The 20,356-nt window shown below is 44.6% G+C and overlaps 4 protein-coding genes and 1 long non-coding RNA gene across 5 annotated transcripts in view; 2 read left to right on the forward strand and 3 right to left on the reverse strand.

Annotated features, from left to right (window-relative positions):
- The window catches only part of LOC137886923 (cytosolic sulfotransferase 3-like), a 4,072-nt gene extending 932 nt beyond the window's left edge, over window positions 1–3,140 (reverse strand). The window contains exons 1-7 of the mRNA XM_068729621.1: window positions 3,033–3,140; window positions 2,270–2,408; window positions 1,336–1,474; window positions 1,058–1,186; window positions 682–782; window positions 481–607; window positions 310–407 (exon numbers count right to left, since the gene is read on the reverse strand). Coding sequence (XP_068585722.1) covers window positions 310–407; window positions 481–607; window positions 682–782; window positions 1,058–1,186; window positions 1,336–1,474 — 594 coding nt within the window. The 5' untranslated portion in view covers window positions 2,270–2,408; window positions 3,033–3,140. The remainder of the gene's footprint in view (window positions 1–309; window positions 408–480; window positions 608–681; window positions 783–1,057; window positions 1,187–1,335; window positions 1,475–2,269; window positions 2,409–3,032) is intronic.
- A 2,573-nt stretch (window positions 3,141–5,713) lies between these two features.
- Window positions 5,714–9,029, reverse strand: LOC137886922 (cytosolic sulfotransferase 3-like). Its single transcript, XM_068729620.1, has 8 exons — window positions 8,942–9,029; window positions 8,443–8,572; window positions 8,227–8,349; window positions 8,037–8,137; window positions 7,034–7,160; window positions 6,846–6,943; window positions 6,577–6,751; window positions 5,714–6,478 (listed from the first exon to the last, which is right to left on the reverse strand). The coding sequence occupies exons 1-8, from the start codon at window positions 8,960–8,962 to the stop codon at window positions 6,366–6,368; spliced, it is 888 nt and encodes a 295-aa protein (XP_068585721.1). The 5' UTR covers window positions 8,963–9,029; the 3' UTR covers window positions 5,714–6,365.
- Window positions 9,030–9,518: 489 nt separating this feature from the next.
- On the forward strand, window positions 9,519–10,089 carry LOC137886937 (uncharacterized). Its single transcript, XR_011105009.1, has 3 exons — window positions 9,519–9,582; window positions 9,699–9,803; window positions 9,909–10,089. It is a non-coding gene; the product is annotated as an uncharacterized lncRNA (long non-coding RNA).
- Window positions 10,067–13,244, reverse strand: LOC137886936 (cytosolic sulfotransferase 3-like). Its single transcript, XM_068729645.1, has 8 exons — window positions 13,135–13,244; window positions 12,711–12,840; window positions 12,495–12,617; window positions 12,305–12,405; window positions 11,302–11,428; window positions 11,114–11,211; window positions 10,845–11,019; window positions 10,067–10,746 (listed from the first exon to the last, which is right to left on the reverse strand). The coding sequence occupies exons 1-8, from the start codon at window positions 13,153–13,155 to the stop codon at window positions 10,634–10,636; spliced, it is 888 nt and encodes a 295-aa protein (XP_068585746.1). The 5' UTR covers window positions 13,156–13,244; the 3' UTR covers window positions 10,067–10,633.
- Window positions 13,245–14,745: 1,501 nt separating this feature from the next.
- Window positions 14,746–19,885, forward strand: wdr46 (WD repeat domain 46). Its single transcript, XM_068729733.1, has 14 exons — window positions 14,746–14,822; window positions 15,082–15,222; window positions 15,442–15,522; window positions 15,610–15,722; window positions 15,846–15,933; window positions 16,150–16,211; window positions 16,328–16,432; window positions 16,536–16,686; window positions 16,813–17,048; window positions 17,504–17,657; window positions 18,692–18,839; window positions 18,926–19,116; window positions 19,234–19,347; window positions 19,444–19,885. The coding sequence occupies exons 1-14, from the start codon at window positions 14,766–14,768 to the stop codon at window positions 19,561–19,563; spliced, it is 1,761 nt and encodes a 586-aa protein (XP_068585834.1). The 5' UTR covers window positions 14,746–14,765; the 3' UTR covers window positions 19,564–19,885.
- Window positions 19,886–20,356: the final 471 nt, after the last annotated feature.

A 20,356-nucleotide genomic window follows, 5' to 3' on the forward strand; every position in this document is an offset into this window, starting at 1 on the left:
CACCTCTACACATCGGCCCAGTATCATGACAGACCCCCATCTTCACCTGGAACTGTTTCCCTCTGTTACGCTAAGCTAACCACCTTCATATGGTCAGTACAGACATGACAGTTGCATACATCTTTTCATCTAACTTTCCACAAACATGTCAAAGTCCTTTAATCATACAGCATGTTGTAATGTTTCAAACTACCAACATGAACGACCAGCAAGCGGACGTCTTTTTCTTGAGGACGAGATTGAAGACTCAACGGTCAGGAGCGCTTGGAAGCTCTCTTGAAAGCATCTCCAGCTACCAACACACCTCACCTGGATCAGATCTTCATAGAACAGATGGTGGATTTTTGGATAGGTCTGTCTCTTGTCCCACCAGCCGTTCACATGGTCGTGCCAGGATCCATACACCACTGAAGCAACAAGATGATATGTAGATGAGGTGGTGATGCAGGAAACGACACACTAAAGCTCCTCTGAACTCACCTTTTCCCTCCATGAAGTTCTGCAGAAAGGTGCTCCAGTCTCCAGGTTCTGGCATGGTGGTGTTCATGCGGCAAAAATGGTAATAGGACACCGCGTTGTCCTTTGCATTACGAAACACGTTGACTATCTGCAGAAAGAGAAACCGTAGTCCGCATCATAATTACGTGTGGTTCATAACTCACATGTGTGCGTGGCTTTTACCCTGACGTTCTGCTCCCAGAAGGACTTCGGCACAAACTGGATCGGTAGATGAGTTTTGATGAGACGAGGACTGGTGGGAAGCTGGTCTGCCAAGTCTTTACCTTTTGTGAAGAGAAGCAATAATCAGTGGCTTAAGTGCACAGAGTGTACTGTCTGTGTTGTTCAGTGTGTTTATGAGTACTGGCTCTAACACATGTGATCATGTGATGAGATTATACCGTAATCCTGACATCTTCCTGCTGACCTCTCTAGAATATTCGTAACGATTTTTTTAATCAACGGAAACTAAGAATTGTGTTTTCCTTATCTTATAAAAATCCATTGATAATTACATGAGGAGCTTCGTGTATGGAAGCCCTGAACGGACTCCTACTACCTGTGGGTAGAGAAGGTTTGATGAGCTCCAGAAACGGAACTCTCTCATGAAGAGGGATGGACGGCTGAGGCTCTGGAGACGTCTGCCCAAAATACAGGAGATCCAGGATGTAACAGACCCACGTTGTTCCTGAGGTTAAGGAACACATGGTTCTGTTGTGACATGAGCGTCGGTAACATATTGAGCCAGGGCATTCATCAACATTAAATGATTTATTAAAAGTAGAACAACGATGCCAAAAGTTCCACACACACACACACACACACACACACACACACCTGCTTTAGGATAAGTAGCTATAAGAACATCATCCGGTCTCGCTCTAAAGTTCTGCACCTCGTCCCAGTTGTCAGTGAAGTAATGAGACATGGAGACTCCGTGGAAGTCAAATATTGCTGACTGATGATTCACATCCATCTGTGACAAAAGAAATGATCACATTTGAACTGGTTTTACCAATAATGATTAGTGGTCAGTGGAATATTTCATGTCATTCATTTTATGTCATTGCTTTTGAGGGAGATAAATGCAGTGGTGATAGAAGTACTCCGATCTTTTACTTAAAGGAACAGTGTGTAACATTTAGCAGGATTTAATGGAGTATAATATGCAATATAATGACCTGAGAACCGTGATGAAATGTAGAGAAAAAAGTACAATATTTCCATCTGACATGGAGCAGAGTCAAAGTATAAAGAAGCAGAAAATGGAATTACTAAGGTAAAGTACTGAAGTCGTACTTAAGTACAGTACTGGAGTAGAATCAGCTTTATTAGTCAAGTATCCGTACACATAATGTACTGAACTGTACAGTAGTAGAGGAACAAAAACATCTGAAGTTCAGCTAAAAGTGTTCCCTAATAAAACCAAATAAAATACAAAAAAGAGCAACAATAACCACAACTGTAATAACCTGAATAATGCAGCTGTTATGTACACTTTCACTTCCTACAAATAAATGAATGTACGGTGAGTTTAATAGAAAACCTGTAAGCATGTCTGGTGTTTGTGTTCTTTGCTGTTCTGGTTCACTTCTGTCAAATATTGTCCAGTTGAGGATTGTGCCTTAATGTTTCACCAGTTAATCTCAGCACACAGATGAAATGGTTCAGAAAACATGAACTCAAGGCAAACAAAATAACTTTAAAGTGAAGCACATTTTAAAACATATGTATTTGTTGTGTCTGTTCCAGTTTAAAGTAGCTCACTTACCCTGCTGAGTGTTTCTGAAGTCAGTTTGTTATGTTCTCTATGCTGTAGATTGTTGCACAACTTCCTGACAACATGAAGGTGTGATCAGGACTGGATCTCCTGCTTCTCTATTGGCTGATGCTGTGTTTACACTAGGATTCTGTTGGAGAAAAATAACTTTTAGAATGATCAGTTCTTATTGTTTAACATACAAGGCTCCGTGAAGTCTGTGACTCCTGTGTGAACTCTCTTCACACTTGTTATCTCAGATGTTCCTCGTTTAGCAGTCACTGTGACCTTCTGTAAGGAATGATTGTATATCTAACTAAACGTCTAGATGACGTTTGCTTGTGCGGAAGAGACGAGTTCAAGACATGCAACGTAGCTTTATGCAAATGATTCTGTGCAAACGCACTTGTGTGTTATCAGAAGTATAAATATCAGAGACTCAGAGACAGACCTGTGAACAGCCTTGATGCATGACTTGTATGTGTTTCAACTCTGTCTCCTTGCAAGAATAAATGTCCTGTGACGATGACTTTTACATCGGCTTCGAGTGAATTTGCAGTGCCTGGTGTTTGTGTTCTTTGCTGTTTTGGTTCACTTCTGTCAAATATTGTCCAGTTGAGGATTGTGCCTAAATGTTTCACCAGTTAATCTCAGCACACAGATGAAATGGTTCAGAAAACATGAACTCAAGTCAAACAAAATAACTTTAAAGTGAAGCACATTTTAAAACATATGTATTTGTTGTCCCTGTTCCAGTTTAAAGTAGCCCACTTACCCTGTTGAGAGTTTCTGAAACAGAGTCTGAATCATCCACAATGAAGTCAGTTTGTTATGTTCTCTATGCTGTGGATTGTTGCACAACTTCCTGAGAACATGAAGGCGTGATCAGGACTGGATCTCCTGCTTCTCTATTGGCTGATGCTGTGTTCACCCTATGAATAATTCATAGGCTAAACCCCCATAGAGAAAGCCAAGCTTAACCCCCTCACTACGGTCAGCAGGAAGAGATTTGATTCAGACTTTAGATTTGCTTGATGCGTTGGGGGGGGGGGGGGGGGGGGACTGTTGTGTGACTGTTGTTGTGAGTAGCATAAAGGGACGACAACTATACAACTTTGTTTTACAATCCTGTGTTTTAAAGTAATAAAAGAAACTTGGACCTCGTACCTGGAAACTGAATGCTTTATAGAGACCGACTACACTTTATCCTCTGGTAGTTTCAGGCAGTGACCGCTGGTAGTTCAGAGAACTGTTCCTGTAAAGACAGACGGGTCTTTGTTCACTTCATGTTAAGCTAAAGCAGCAAGTGAAGACATCAAGTATAGCTTCAGTAGCTAGTGTAGCATAGACGTGCTAACGTCCTCTGCTAATGTTAGCTCCACAGGTTTTAACCAAACATTTAACGACTTCCAACCTCTCCGGGTAACGAGTATCACTGTTACTCAAGTCAGACCGATGTAAAAGTCATTATCACAGAGTATTTATTCTCACAAGAAGGAGTCAGGGTTGTACACATACAAGTCAACGTGTCAACACACACACACACACACACACACACACACACACACACACACACAAAGCACAGGACGGTTTATGACTGGTTCACTTAACACTCTGTTGTCTCACAGAGGTCGCCCTATGGTAACAGAGGAAGTCATGGTTATAGCTCAGCTCTGAGTGAGTGCCGTCGTCTCTTACAGGTTGATGATCACTCTTAGTTAGGACAACAGCTGAATGGACTCTAGTCTTCCCCCAGACGCTTCGGCACCTAAACATGCAAACAGTTGTTTTCCCTAGGGGTCAAAGGAAGTTCACCCAGCCAGGTCACACCAGGTCACACCAGGTCTCATCAGGTCACACCAGGTCTCATCGGGGGGGGGGGACTGTTGTGTGACTGTTGTTGTGAGTAGCATAAAGGGACGACAACTATACAACTTTGTTTTACAATCCTGTGTTTTAAAGTAATAAAAGAAACTTGGACCTCGTACCTGGAAACTGAATGCTTTATAGAGACCGACTACACTTTATCCTCTGGTAGTTTCAGGCAGTGACCGCTGGTAGTTCAGAGAACTGTTCCTGTAAAGACAGACGGGTCTTTGTTCACTTCATGTTAAGCTAAAGCAGCAAGTGAAGACATCAAGTATAGCTTCAGTAGCTAGTGTAGCATAGACGTGCTAACGTCCTCTGCTAATGTTAGCTCCACAGGTTTTAACCAAACATTTAACGACTTCCAACCTCTCCGGGTAACGAGTATCACTGTTACTCAACTCAGACCGATGTAAAAGTCATTATCACAGAGTATTTATTCTCACAAGAAGGAGTCAGGGTTGTACACATACAAGTCAACGTGTCAACACACACACACACACACACACACACACACAAAGCACAGGACGGTTTATGACTGGTTCACTTAACACTCTGTTGTCTCACAGAGGTCGCCCTATGGTAACAGAGGAAGTCATGATTATAGCTCAGCTCTGAGTGAGTGCCGTCGTCTCTTACAGGTTGATGATCACTCTTAATTAGGACAACAGCTGAATGGACTCTAGTCTTCCCCCAGACGCTTCGGCACCTAAACATGCAAACAGTTGCTTTCCCTAGGGGTCAAAGGAAGTTCACCCAGCCAGGTCACACCAGGTCACACCAGGTCTCATCAGGTCACACCAGGTCTCATCAGGTCACACCAGGTCTCATCAGGTCACACCAGGTCACACCAGGTCTCATCAGGTCACACCAGGTCTCATCAGGTCACACCAGGTCACACCAGGTCACACCAGGTCTCATCAGGTAACACCAGGTCTCATCAGGTCACACCAGGTCACACCAGGTCACACCAGACCATAAGGCTTCGTGAGCAGACAACATCTTTGTTGTCAAATAGGAGAAACTTAATTAGTCATTAGATTTCCCCCGACAACAACGTTTAACAATGACTAGCTCCAAATCTACTCGCTCTCACTCCAGACTCCTCACATGCAGACGCTCGGTCAGCGGACGATTATCCTGCTGTTTTGAAGAAGACTTGAAACTAGAGATTGAGACCATAAACTCATGTTTACTGAGGTATTAAACCAAGAGAGAAGTAGAGTCATTTCCTCATGGACTGAACCACAGCGTTATCAGGACACTCGCCTTATGACGCTCACCGACCACAATGTGTGATCTTATGAATATGAATAAAAGTCATCACAATAGAGTAAAATAACTAAGTAATAAGGGGTGTATGAATAGAAAACAAATGAGAAACTATTGGAGACTAAACATTAGAAGGTAAGGAGACGGTGAGGTTGAATTTAAAATAGTTTAGTTAGTTTTAGTAACTACTGGTAGAAAGTAACTAAGTACATTACATGTTATTGTGTGTAGTGCAACTTTCATACCAACTATCTCTTTAGCTATTTCCTGAATATTTAGTTTAATATCTCACACATGAAGAGAACAATAGGAACCATATGAATGAGCTCTTGTTGTTTTATTGCAAATAAAAAGATTCTACTGATCACACTCATCATGTAAATAGTGAAGTCACACAGCTGCTCTTCAATCACACATCAACTTTTAATGCTTTTTAAGAGGCAGACGAACTGATAATATACGTGTTCTTAACTCATGGGTGATTACATCATTGTCTAGTTCACACATTTTCTTCTTATAAAAGGAATATTCACCTTCAGACATGACCAGCCATTTCATTTATATTGTCATTCATAATCATCATGTCCTCAACAGTTTCTATCTCAAGACAAGTTACTCCTCATTTTATGGACATTTTCCTACTAAAGCAGCGACGTGTGTCCGTCTTTAAAATAAACTTCCATCTTCACAGGATACAACTTAGGTTTATGGAAAGATCATGAAGTTCTTAGATAGAGTTATACATAAAATGACTACTGTAGTAATTAAGTTACACCACAAATCAAAGTCTCCTGGGTCAAACTCGTCCACCTCCGGCCTGCTCTGCCTTTTGCAATCTCTACACTTCCTTGTTTATGATCACGTGAATATCATTCATTATATTTCTGTGGGATATGTATTCTTTTTCGTAGGTATAGCTACGAATGCTGGATGAGACCAGCCGCTCATGAGCCGACACAGGCGCTCTTCATCAGAGTTCAGAGCGGAACTGAAGAGTGACGTCCGTCATCTGTTTCTTGTAGTCTTCATCAAACAGCTGACTCTGGGCCACAGAGAAGTGGTTCTTCCAGTCACCAACTTTCCCTGCAGAACCACACAGAACCACTCGGCTGTTTTAGTTTAAAGTGGAGAATCAGATATTTAGTTTTCTTCATGTCACACACATTTATTCATCACGTTACCTTTCCTCATGAAAGGAGAAATTTTGAAATCCATAACTGGGCTGATAGAGTAGTTGGCCATGCCGTCCTTTTTCATGTTATCAAAATGAGATCCGTCAGTGACTCTTCTCTTCTCCTCGTCCGAACGAGACAAACCAAGAAAGCAGCAGAGTTTGTCTATTTCCCGTCCGGTATCCTGGAAACACATCAGATATCGTTGTTGCATTATTACCAGCTAGAGGAGGACAGCAGCCTGAATGGGAGGAGCCTCACAATAACGACTAGATTACCTCCACCAGGTCTTCGTAGAACATGTAGTGGAGTTTCGGGTAGGTCTGTTTCTTCTTCCACCAGCCGTTCACATGGTCGTACCAGGGTCCAAACACCACTGAGACCACAGGACAAACGTTAAAGCCCCTCAGTGTTGTTCATTACAAATCTGTGCATCTCATCTCTAGTCATTGAGCTTCACACATACTGTTTCCCTCCATGAATCTGGGGATGTAGCTGCTCCAGTCTCCGGGCTCTGGCTGAACCATGTTCATGCGTTCAAAGTGAAAATAAGACACCATGTTGTCTTTGGCATTGCGGGCCACGTAGACGATCTACAGAAGAAGAAAACACTGAAATGATTGGAGGAGCAGCGTTACATGAGACGTCAACAAACATAAAACATCCTCGGTTGTTCAGTCAACCCAAAGGTTAGCACATAAAAGGGGAATGGAACACTCACTACTCCCTCTGCCAGGAAGATCATAAGATTGTCCGTGAGTGTGCACCTCTGTGTCTGTCCACGGCTAATCTCGCATTCTGCTGCATCAAACTGCATCATATTTTGGGGGGCCAGTTATGGCTGCTTGCCCACTGACTCGACTCTCTACTCATAAACTTAGTTTATGCTCGCCGTAGTAAAGCCAACACGAGGTGCGCGCGCCAGAAAACGATGTATCCACGGCCTGAGGATTTTACAAATAAGGTGTCACATCTGTCACTCGCCTCATCAGCTCAGTCAGTGCACCTGTTAGTCACACCCACCTCACCTCATCACTCTCACCCGCTCTCTCTGCTGCACCTACTATTTAGACCTCAGTCTCACTCTCACTCACTGCCGGATCCTTCTCCGCATTATGCCAGACTTTCCAGCGTTTACCCTCCGACTGGTTTCCCGTTGCCGACCCTGCCTGTCTGGACTTCTCCTCCTCTGCCTCTGCCCCGGTAAACGGCTCAGCCTTCTGTCCCCGACCGCGAGGTTCTGCCTCTGCATCCTCTGGGTTCTGTCGGCCTTCCCTACTGCAAGCAATTTCATTTCCTCGAGTTTCCCCATTTCCTGTTTGGGTAACAGGCTTCTAGCATTCAGATGAAAGAAGGGAAACGCCCTCTGACTAAAACATCTCTGATAACCCTAACTGTAGGTAGACATGCCTCACGTGTGACTTTGTCATCTGTTTCAGCCTCTTGCAAGTAACACACAAACTACTGACCCTGCAGTTTTGCTCCCAGAAGGACTTTGGCACAAACTGGACCGGATAGTGAGTTTTAATGAGTCGAGGAGAGGTGGGGAGGTTGTCCACCAGGTCTTTCCCTGTATGAAGAGGTAAAGATGGAGTGAGCAAAGCATTGGACCTGTACAGTGCTTCAGTCGTTTGTGGACAGCTACAGTGAGCTACATACCTGAAATCACAGATGGCAAAATGATCTCCAAGAAAGGCACTCTATCAAATATTGGGACGGATGTCTGGCGCTCCATCTGACCAAAATACAGCTGGTCAAGGATGTAGGAGACCCATGTGGTTCCTAAAAGACCGGAAGAGAGAGACGGAGAGGAACATCAAACAGCCCCTGACCTCTGTACCCACAGCACCTGTTCATGTTAGGCTTCATGGTTACCTGCTTTGGGGTATGTTGCTATGAGTATATCATCTGGCCTGGCCTGAAAGTTTTGAACGTTCTCCCAGTTGTCTGTAAAGTAGTGGGTCATTGAGACTCCGTGGAAATCAAAGATTTCTGGTCGAGTGAACTAAAAAGAAAATAATCAAGAAAGCATGTGTAGTTAAAGTGCAGCCGATTGATTGTGTGGAGAAGAATAGAAAAACACTGAAGTCACTCTTAAAAGGAAACGTCTAAACATCTGTTTACGTCTGCATACAGCGAGATTTGTTAACTATGCATGCGTTTTAAAAATACTTAAGACAACAAGTAACTAGAAATGAACCCAACGTGAGAGAAGTAGCCCTTTTGCTGCACCTATTGCTGCTTGTAACAAAATAATTTCCCCTCGCGGGATCAATAAAGTTATTATCTATCTATCTTTGAAACTCACTCACTTTGCTTCCTTGACCACTGAGCTGCTGTAACAAACTCATCTTATATTAATAGAGACACATACCTGGTCCGGACCTAAAGACATGCTGACGGCTGCTGGTTCCTCTGCTTCATACGTTTCTCTTCTGCTACGATTGTGTTATATAGGACAAGTCCTGTTACATAATACTTCACCGTTTGTAACTGGATTACAGATGTGATATTGAAGTCCCGCCTCTCTGAATTCTCTCACGTCTTCTTGTGTAAAAAGTTTCTCTGAGAAGAGTCAGCTCCAGTAATCACAATCGACTCTTGAAAATAGGTTGTACTACTTTCATACCCTGATGTTGTTCTGTTCAAGCTTTACAAAGTGAAATAGTCCTGTTTCCCTAAAAGCTTTGGGCTTGAACATACAGCATGAGTATTCAAACAATGTCAGTCATATCTCAGCACATGTCTACACAGCAGAGAGACTTCTGACGTACAAGAGCTGGACGCCTTGGTTTTAAAAGTCTATATTGTGAACTTTAAATACCAAATGTTATTTTAAATGTTGATTTAACTTATTTAATTTACATATTCGTAGATATGTGGAGTCTTAACATAAAGGTTCCCAGCTTTCTTGCCTTTTTTATGAATTCTCTTTTTTTCTCCCCCTCCTCAGTATTTTAATCTGAAGCTGTCTCAGTTTGGACCATATCGAGTGGATTACAGCAAGACTGGGCGGTCAGTGTCTCTCTCTCCAGACTCCATATATAATATCAGCTGAGTCGCTACAGTTTACGCTAGAATACAGAACATTTGATTCAAATGTTTGAGTCGTGTGTTTTTCTTCCCTTCAGTCAACTGCTGCTCGGTGGGAGGAGAGGCCATGTTGCCTGTATCGACTGGCAGTCCAAACAGCTGATGTGTGAGATCAACGTGATGGAGACCGTCAACGATGTGAAGTAAGTCACCTCCCACACGCTTCACCGACCAGCAACCCTTTCTGTAAGTAACTGTGTGTGTGTGTGTGTGTGTGTGTGTGTGTGTGTGTGTGTGTGTGTGTGTAGGTGGCTCCACAGTGAGGCCATGTATGCGGTGGCTCAGAAGAAGTGGCTGTACATCTATGACTCCAGTGGCATTGAGCTTCACTGCACTTCTTTATTGCAAATAAAAAGATTCTACTGATCACACTCATCATGTAAATAGTGAAGTCACACAGCTGCTCTTCAATCACACATCAACTTTTAATGCTTTTTAAGAGGCAGACGAACTGATAATATACGTGTTCTTAACTCATGGGTGATTACATCATTGTCTAGTTCACACATTTTCTTCTTATAAAAGGAATATTCACCTTCAGACATGACCAGCCATTTCATTTTATATCGTCATTCATAATCATCATGTCCTCAACAGTTTCTATCTCAAGACAAGTTACTCCTCATTTTATGGACATTTTCCTACTAAAGCAGCGACGTGTGTCCGTCTTTAAAATAAACTTCCATCTTCACAGGATACAACTTAGGTTTATGGAAAGATCATGAAGTTCTTAGATAGAGTTATACATAAAATGATTACTGTAGTAATTAAGTTACACCACAAATCAAAGTCTCCTGGGTCAAACTCGTCCACCTCCGGCCTGCTCTGCCTTTTGCAATCTCTACACTTCCTTGTTTATGATCACGTGAATATCATTCATTATATTTCTGTGGGATATGTATTCTTTTTCGTAGGTATAGCTACGAATGCTGGATGAGACCAGCCGCTCATGAGCCGACACAGGCGCTCTTCATCAGAGTTCAGAGCGGAACTGAAGAGTGACGTCCGTCATCTGTTTCTTGTAGTCTTCATCAAACAGCTGACTCTGGGCCACAGAGAAGTGGTTCTTCCAGTCACCAACTTTCCCTGCAGAACCACACAGAACCACTCGGCTGTTTTAGTTTAAAGTGGAGAATCAGATATTTAGTTTTCTTCATGTCACACACATTTATTCATCACGTTACCTTTCCTCATGAAAGGAGAAATTTTTAAATCCATAACTGGGTGGGTAGAGTAGTTGGCCATGCCGTCCTTTTTCATGTTATCAAAATGAGATCCGTCAGTGACTCTTCTCTTCTCCTCGTCCGAACGAGACAAACCAAGAAAGCAGCAGAGTTTGTCTATTTCCCGTCCGGTATCCTGGAAACACATCAGATATCGTTGTTGCATTATTACCAGCTAGAGGAGGACAGCAGCCTGAATGGGAGGAGCCTCACAATAACGACTAGATTACCTCCACCAGGTCTTCGTAGAACATGTAGTGGAGTTTCGGGTAGGTCTGTTTCTTCTTCCACCAGCCGTTCACATGGTCGTACCAGGGTCCAAACACCACTGAGACCACAGGACAAACGTTAAAGCCCCTCAGTGTTGTTCATTACAAATCTGTGCATCTCATCTCTAGTCATTGAGCTTCACACATACTGTTTCCCTCCATGAATCTGGGGATGTAGCTGCTCCAGTCTCCGGGCTCTGGCTGAACCATGTTCATGCGTTCAAAGTGAAAATAAGACACCATGTTGTCTTTGGCATTGCGGGCCACGTAGACGATCTACAGAAGAAGAAAACACTGAAATGATTGGAGGAGCAGCGTTACATGAGACGTCAACAAACATAAAACATCCTCGGTTGTTCAGTCAACCCAAAGGTTAGCACATAAAAGGGGAATGGAACACTCACTACTCCCTCTGCCAGGAAGATCATAAGATTGTCCGTGAGTGTGCACCTCTGTGTCTGTCCACGGCTAATCTCGCATTCTGCTGCATCAAACTGCATCATATTTTGGGGGGCCAGTTATGGCTGCTTGCCCACTGACTCGACTCTCTACTCATAAACTTAGTTTATGCTCGCCGTAGTAAAGCCAACACGAGGTGCGCGCGCCAGAAAACGATGTATCCACGGCCTGAGGATTTTACAAATAAGGTGTCACATCTGTCACTCGCCTCATCAGCTCAGTCAGTGCACCTGTTAGTCACACCCACCTCACCTCATCACTCTCACCCGCTCTCTCTGCTGCACCTACTATTTAGACCTCAGTCTCACTCTCACTCACTGCCGGATCCTTCTCCGCATTATGCCAGACTTTCCAGCGTTTACCCTCCGACTGGTTTCCCGTTGCCGACCCTGCCTGTCTGGACTTCTCCTCCTCTGCCTCTGCCCCGGTAAACGGCTCAGCCTTCTGTCCCCGACCGCGAGGTTCTGCCTCTGCATCCTCTGGGTTCTGTCGGCCTTCCCTACTGCAAGCAATTTCATTTCCTCGAGTTTCCCCATTTCCTGTTTGGGTAACAGGCTTCTAGCATTCAGATGAAAGAAGGGAAACGCCCTCTGACTAAAACATCTCTGATAACCCTAACTGTAGGTAGACATGCCTCACGTGTGACTTTGTCATCTGTTTCAGCCTCTTGCAAGTAACACACAAACTACTGACCCTGCAGTTTTGCTCCCAGAAGGACTTTGGCACAAACTGGACCGGATAGTGAGTTTTAATGAGTCGAGGAGAGGTGGGGAGGTTGTCCACCAGGTCTTTCCCTGTATGAAGAGGTAAAGATGGAGTGAGCAAAGCATTGGACCTGTACAGTGCTTCAGTCGTTTGTGGACAGCTACAGTGAGCTACATACCTGAAATCACAGATGGCAAAATGATCTCCAAGAAAGGCACTCTATCAAATATTGGGACGGATGTCTGGCGCTCCATCTGACCAAAATACAGCTGGTCAAGGATGTAGGAGAGCCATGTGGTTCCTAAAAGACCGGAAGAGAGAGACGGAGAGGAACATCAAACAGCCCCTGACCTCTGTACCCACAGCACCTGTTCATGTTAGGCTTCATGGTTACCTGCTTTGGGGTATGTTGCTATGAGTATATCATCTGGCCTGGCCTGAAAGTTTTGAACGTTCTCCCAGTTGTCTGTAAAGTAGTGGGTCATTGAGACTCCGTGGAAATCAAAGATTTCTGGTCGAGTGAACTAAAAAGAAAATAATCAAGAAAGCATGTGTAGTTAAAGTGCAGCCGATTGATTGTGTGGAGAAGAATAGAAAAACACTGAAGTCACTCTTAAAAGGAAACGTCTAAACATCTGTTTACGTCTGCATACAGCGAGATTTGTTAACTATGCATGCGTTTTAAAAATACTTAAGACAACAAGTAACTAGAAATGAACCCAACGTGAGAGAAGTAGCCCTTTGAAACTCACTCACTTTGCTTCCTTGACCACTGAGCTGCTGTAACAAACTCATCTTATATTAATAGAGACACATACCTGGTCCGGACCTAAAGACATGCTGACGGCTGCTGGTTCCTCTGCTTCATACGTTTCTCTTCTGCTACTATTGTGTTATGTAGGGCAAGTCCTGTTACATAATACTTCACCGTTTGTAACTGGAGCCTCAGTTATAGATGTGATATTGAAGTCCCGCCCCTCTGCATTCCCTTTCGTCTTCTTGTGTAAAAAGTTTCTCTGAGAAGAGTCAGCTCCAGTAATCACAATCGACTCTTGAAAATAGGTTGTACTACTTTCATACCCTGATGTTGTTCTGTTCAAGCTTTACAAAGTGAAATAGTCCTGTTTCCCTAAAAGCTTTGGGCTTGAACATACAGCATGAGTATTCAAACAATGTCAGTCATATCTCAGCACATGTCTACACAGTGTGCATGGGTTCAACTTAAAACACACAAAATGTATTTAAAGTGCATTACATGGGGAGAAGAACAACAACGCTACTCTCTAGCAGTGGTATTCTGGTTTGTTCTGGCAGTTCACTTGGCAAACACTCCTTTCCTGATATGTGGAAATAAAACATCTTGGCTCATTTTCAGAAATAGTTTCATTGAACCTGCAGAGAGGAAGTTCAAAAAACGTACCCAAGGGCAATGTACTGCCGTGAATGTGTTGCAACTTGTTAGTGACGAGATTTATTGTGTGGCGAGTCAAATTGGAAATCTTTCAACAGCAGCTTTAAGTGGAGTTCAGTGAGACCCCCTGTGTGAGAAGATGTTGACCTCTTTACTTGAAAGGGTTAACGGTACCTGAAAGCCCTGCAGGTACGCAGATGAGTTCTCACCAGCGCCTTGAAATGTATCCAGGAATTTGGCAGAGAGCTCGTCGCCATCTTGAACTGTCCCATAAGCAGAATCAAGCAGCTGGAGATAAGCAGCAGGCAAACTAGCAGGGCTCAAGAGTTTGAGCTGCTGGAGGTGTTTCCTCTGACTGGTGAAGGTCTGATGTGGCAGTATTAGTTATAATTCAACACTTGGTTCATGAGTAGATGAGGAGACTTTCTCATCTACTCGCCATCAACTTCAAATCAGTGTAAAGAACCTGTGAAGGTCCTGTTCCTCCAGCGTCCCCTCTCTGCGTTAACTCTTTGTGACCTGGGTTACACCTAACAAAGTCATTTTGTTTCCTAAATCTAAGCTGTTTCCTGTGAAGACGGATGTTATTCTTAAGTTCTTCATTAGCCAGTAGACCAGACCTCCTGATGGAAACACAACAAACAGCTGCTCTAATGTTACATTCAGCTTCAGTAAATCAGAAACAAAAAGTATCATGAGACAGGTTTAAGGAAAGGTGGCAGAAGCAAAGGGAAGAAGACAGGAAAGGACGACAGGGAGAAATGAGATGTGCAGGAAGGAACATTCTGCAAAAGAACTCAAAAATTGAGTGTTATCAAGTATTATTTCAATATCTTAGATTAATTAATATCACTCGGACAATATGAGCCCGTTGTTTTGTTTCTTTTCTTTTTACATTTTTATATAAGTACTCCAGACCAGCTGGAGGCGGTAATGCACCAATTCATTGTTTGCCAACCGCCAGTAACCCTCAAAAAAAAGAAGTAGAAGAAGAAGAAGAAGTGACGTCACAGGACGTTAGAAACGTATACAACAAAGATGGCGTCTCCCGGCGACGAAGCGTCGAGTGTTACACACGTGGAGAAAAAGAAGAAGGTAACCACGATTAACTCACTATTACGAGTGTCTAACTGTCTGTGTCACCAGCGGAGAGAGAGGATAGCGCGGCGCGTCTCCAACTGACGCACACGAACGTGAGCGTTAGCTTTGCTAGCATCACGCAGCTAACGCGCGCGCGTGTGTGTGTGTGTGTGCGCTGGGGTCCGACAGGAGGCGAGGCGGATAAAAGACACACTCTGTCCGTCTTGTTGTCAGAGTTGTGTTAACCTGCTGCTCGTTTGCTCCTCTCCGACAGCCTCCAGCTCGTTACTGGGAGGGTCCGAAAGATGGAAACGAAGCGGGGAAAGACGGAGAACAGACGGAGCAACAGACTCAGAGAGCAAAGAAACGAAAACAAAGTGAAGACCAAGCAGGTGGAGAAGACCTCATATCAGGGGTGAGAGGATGGAAGCGTGTATTGTGTTACTGTCATTAAGAGAAGTTGGAAATATATCTACAGAATATCACTCTATCTATCTATCTATCTATCTATCTATCCATCCATCCATCCATCCATCCATCCATCCATCCATCTATATACACACACATATCTATCCCATTTCCCTTCATCTTAATGTTTCACAAAGTAAATCCAGCGCATTGCTTCTGATCTCAGAAACCAGACCCTTTCCCTGGACCTGCTCCTATTCCAGAGGACAGGCTGCAGAAGTTCAAGAGGAAAGAGAAGACGAAGAAGGTAAGCGCCCCGCTGTCTCTTACTGACGATGTCCAGTAATTAAACGGAGCTGACCGGCGTCTCATCCCTTCGTTGTTCTCGTCTCAGCCTCGCCGCCAGCATTACAAGCTGAAGGACATGATCGCTCGCTCAGAGGAAACTTCAGAAATGGCCCAGAAACAAGCGGCTCGTCTTGACCTCCTACTCCCAGAGGATGCTGGGTAATTTATTCTAAATGTTGGCTGGCTGCTTTGTGTCACAGCGTGTGACGTGAGAGAGGTTAAACATGAGAACTGTAACCTCACGGTGGTGCTGGTGGTGACGTAGTTCTCCTCTAATCTCAGGTTTCTAGAAGGAGATGAAGACGAGGACACCTGTACCATCTCCCAGGAGGACATCGCAGATTCTGTTGACATATCGTCTGGGACGAAGGTGGGACACTACTCGATGTAGAGAGACTTCTGACGTACAAGAGCTGGACGCCTTGGTTTTAAAAGTCTATATTGTGAACTTTAAATACCAAATGTTATTTAAATGTTGATTTAACTTATTTAATTTACATATTCGTAGATATGTGGAGTCTTAACATAAAGGTTCCCAGCTTTCTTGCCTTTTTTATGAATTCTCTTTTTTTCTCCCCCTCCTCAGTATTTTAATCTGAAGCTGTCTCAGTTTGGACCATATCGAGTGGATTACAGCAAGACTGGGCGGTCAGTGTCTCTCTCTCCAGACTCCATATATAATATCAGCTGAGTTGCTACAGTTTACGCTAGAATACAGAACATTTGATTCAAATGTTTGAGTCGTGTGTTTTTCTTCCCTTCAGTCAACTGCTGCTCGGTGGGAGGAGAGGCCATGTTGCCTGTATCGACTGGCAGTCCAAACAGCTGATGTGTGAGATCAACGTGATGGAGACCGTCAACGATGTGAAGTAAGTCACCTCCCACACGCTTCACCAACCAGCAACCCTTTCTGTAAGTAACTGTGTGTGTGTGTGTGTGTGTGTGTGTGTGTGTGTGTGTGTGTGTGTGTAGGTGGCTCCACAGTGAGGCCATGTATGCGGTGGCTCAGAAGAAGTGGCTGTACATCTATGACTCCAGTGGCATTGAGCTTCACTGCATCCGCAAGTTCAACGACGTCCTCCGTATGCAGTTCCTCCCCTACCACTTCCTGCTCGCAACGGCGGTGGGTTCATTCAAACCCTTTATTACTGATGTATTATCAGCTTAACGATGTCTCAAACCCCGGTGTGAACCGGCTTCCCTCCTCCGGCAGTAACCGGCCGTGACTAACCTTCCTTCCCGTCTTCAGAGCGCCACCGGTTTCCTGCAGTACCTGGACGTGTCCGTGGGGAAGGAGGTGGCGGCCATCTGCACCAAGGCGGGCCGGCTCGACGTGATGTGCCAGAACCCTCACAACGCCATCATCCACCTGGGCCACTCCAACGGCACGGTGTCTCTCTGGTCGCCCAATCAGAAAGAAGCCCTCGTCAAGATGCTGTGTCACCAGGGCGGCGTGCGCTCCGTCACCGTGGACAAGACGGGAACGTGAGTCACCTCAAACCTCTCCCTCACCTCTGGGGGGGGGGGGGGGAGAGAGAGAGAGAGAGAGAGAGAGAGAGAGAGAGAGAGAGAGAGAGAGAGAGAGAGAGAGAGAGAGAGAGAGAGCGAGAGAGACTCCTGCAGACCATTTATTTTTAGGGATTTAGTTGTAAACTTACTGAAGACTTGTTTTTATGTTGTGTTCTTTTGAAAAAGACTCTAATCTATTGATACAGAGCATCACATGTTATTAATGCAGCTTTCCATTAAAGCTCTATAATGTATACACAGTGGGGGGTTGAAATTGAACAATTGAAGAAGTCCATAAACGCTGAACAGCGTTATTTATTTTTTATTATATTATTAGATATTTATTATCGGGTTGAATAACGTTTTCATGAACTGCCGTTCCCTCCGTGTCCACCAGAGAGCGATCCGTTGTTATGTTCTCCTCCTGGCAGATACATGGTGACGTCTGGCATGGATAAGAAGCTGAAGGTGTACGACCTCAGAGCCTTCAAGCCCCTCAAGTCCTACTTCCTCCCCGCCGGAGCGTCCTGCCTGTCTCTGAGCCAGAGGGGTTTGCTGGCCGCGGCCACGGGGGACATTGTTCAGGTCTCTGTTCCCGCCTCGCTGCACCGTTCATGGTTTACTGGAAAACATCTGGCACACAGGAAGTGGTGCATGATTGAACACAGCTGGATATGCAGCAGCAGCAGCGCCCTGGTTTAGTGGTTTAGTGGAGACCAGAGACACTGAATATATATATATATAGATTTAAAAAAGAAAAGTCACAGTATGGTGTTGGTAAGAATCACAACAAACAGCTCTGCAGTCTGGTACTACTTATCATTCATCTTTATTTAATATTGAGATCTGCACAGCTGACCTGCTGTTCAACTGTTTTCTGTCTAATTAATGCTGGATTAACGTGTCAAATGAGTCAAATGAGTTCCTCCTTAAGAGAATGACGGGCGTGTTTCCACAAGACTTCTCCTCCCGCTAGGCATTCTGTTTAGTCATTGCTGAAATAGAACCAGTTCCCTCACATTCCTAGAAAACAACTCAAATGTTTCGTTCAGGAATATTTCTTCAACTTTCTCCTTGAGCTGAACGTAAACTACTCGTCCGTCTGTCGGACACCGTGTCCATCGGAGGGTGAAGTTGTGTTCAGGGTCCCGTTGATGCTCCAACCCTTTGGTAAAGGTTTCTCTGGAGCAGGCTGCTCTCGGTTCTGTTGTTGAAACACTGAACTGACCTCCAGGTCACGGAGCGTGTCAACCTAGCTTGTTGTGCGTAATGTTAAATCGGTTAGCATGCCCGCTAGCTCGTTTTACCTCCATCAGCAGGTGTGTTTCTCACCCTTTTTAAGCATTTTAGCAATGATTTAAGTTGTAGCCGTAGACTGCATGTCTTTTCAATCACACACACATGTTAGTGTATGACAGGAGAGATGGTTTACGAGGACCCGAAGCGTTCGCAGTGACTTCTTCAAGCTGACATTTTGCACATTGATTTGAATCCCCGATGACGATGCGTTGTTCTTCTTCTTCTTTTGAACCTGCCAGTGAAGAAGACGTCTCTCTGCGTCTTGGTAACGTTTCACCCTGGTGTCATCTAATCTGTGTCTGGAATCCGTCTCCCTGCAGGTGTACAGAGACGTGTGGAGCGCCCCGGTGACTAAACCCTACATGGCTCACAGAGTTCAGAAGACGGTGTGGGGGACGCACTTCTGTCCCTTTGAGGATGTCCTCGGGGTCGGACACGGGGACGGTTTCACCAGCATGCTCATACCGGGTATTTAAAAGCAGACTGAATGACGAGGTCGCGCTCCGTCGGTTTGTTCTGATTTGCATGTAAGCACTCTTTCCATCTGTTCACAGGTGCGGGAGAACCTAACTTCGACGGTCTGGATGCAAATCCGTACCGCAGCGCGAAGCAGAGACAGGAGTGGGAGGTTAAAGCGCTGCTGGAGAAGATCCAGCCGGAGCTCATCAGCCTCGACCCCACCGAGCTGGGGAGGGTCGACCGCGCCACCTTTGACATGAGGCACCAAGACCGGGTCCAGGCTCTGGTCAGTGTCTGGAGCGTCCGCTTTTATTATAGGAAACGGGTCTAAACATCTAGAAGTACTGTAGGTACGTTACCGTTCACCCGCTTCTAAAAGCTGCTTTTGGTTTTGTCTTCTCAGGGCTTTGACCCACTTGCCAAAGAGAAGTTTATTCCCAAGTATAAGAAGAAAGGTCGCAGTTCAGCCGGCAGTGTTGAGAGACGCAAGAGGAAAGTGGCCCACGAGGATCTGAGGGTAAGTAATCAGAATATCAGATGAAGTGATGAGTTGTGATCTTTCTCGGTACATCTGCAGCAGTCGGCTCATCTCCCCTGACTTCTTCTCCACCAGGAGGAAATCCAGAAAACTGCCGAGGACAGAAAGAAGATTGAAAAAGAGAGGAAGCAGAGGGAGCAGAAGAAGGCGGTGTTGTCGAGCCAGAAGTCTGCTCTGGACAGATTCAAGAAGTAGAGAGGAGGACCCTTTGTGCAGCCATGACCTTCTGTGGGCGTGACCCTTGAACTTCAGATAAAGGAGACGTTTCTCCACTGAGGGAACGCAGATGTTCTGAATGTCTGCTAGTGAAGACTCATTCTAATGGGTGGCAGATCATCAGTAACCAATGAGTGCGTTGAAAGAGCGATCCTGTCTGCGTGGGTGGATGGTGTGAGACACATTTTTCACATTTTTGGTGTAGTCGAGTGGAGCGCTTTAGTGGCCGGACTGACTTGAGCGTATGTCAAATGTTTTATATAAAAATGTGTTCTAAGAATAAACGAAGCCTCTGAATTCAGAGTGTTGTTTCATCCCTCCTGCATTCAGCAGCAGGTGCTTTTGGGCGACGTCGCAACGTTTATTGTGACAACAGAAGGAGTGAGATGTTGCCACTCCAGCAATTATCAGGAATGCGGAAACCGCATCTTCATTTTCAAACAGAGGTTTGTATTGTTATGCAAGAATAACCTGATTTCAGTACAGGTTGGCTCTGACAGTTCCTCATACTGGAGCTGACCTGGTTTCCATCCAGACTCTGTAACTGATGTGATCTGCCAAGAAGAACGAGGAGAGACACTCCTCATTCCTCTAAGATCCCAAGCTGAACGGCTTCTTTTGAGTCAGTCAGACTTGAAGCTTAATCACCGACCGACTGCCAAACATTTGAGAGAACACTGTTGTTCCTCTAGAAGCAGGTTTTTAATTTGAAGAGGAGGAATTTAAAGGGACAGCTCTCAAAAGCTCGTCCTCTGAAGTGATATTTAATCTG

This window comes from Cebidichthys violaceus, unplaced genomic scaffold (assembly GCF_023349555.1).
Source record: "Cebidichthys violaceus isolate CVI_PGR_0920_01 unplaced genomic scaffold, fCebVio1.0.p SCAF_47, whole genome shotgun sequence".
NCBI classification, from domain to species: domain Eukaryota; kingdom Metazoa; phylum Chordata; class Actinopteri; order Perciformes; family Stichaeidae; genus Cebidichthys; species Cebidichthys violaceus.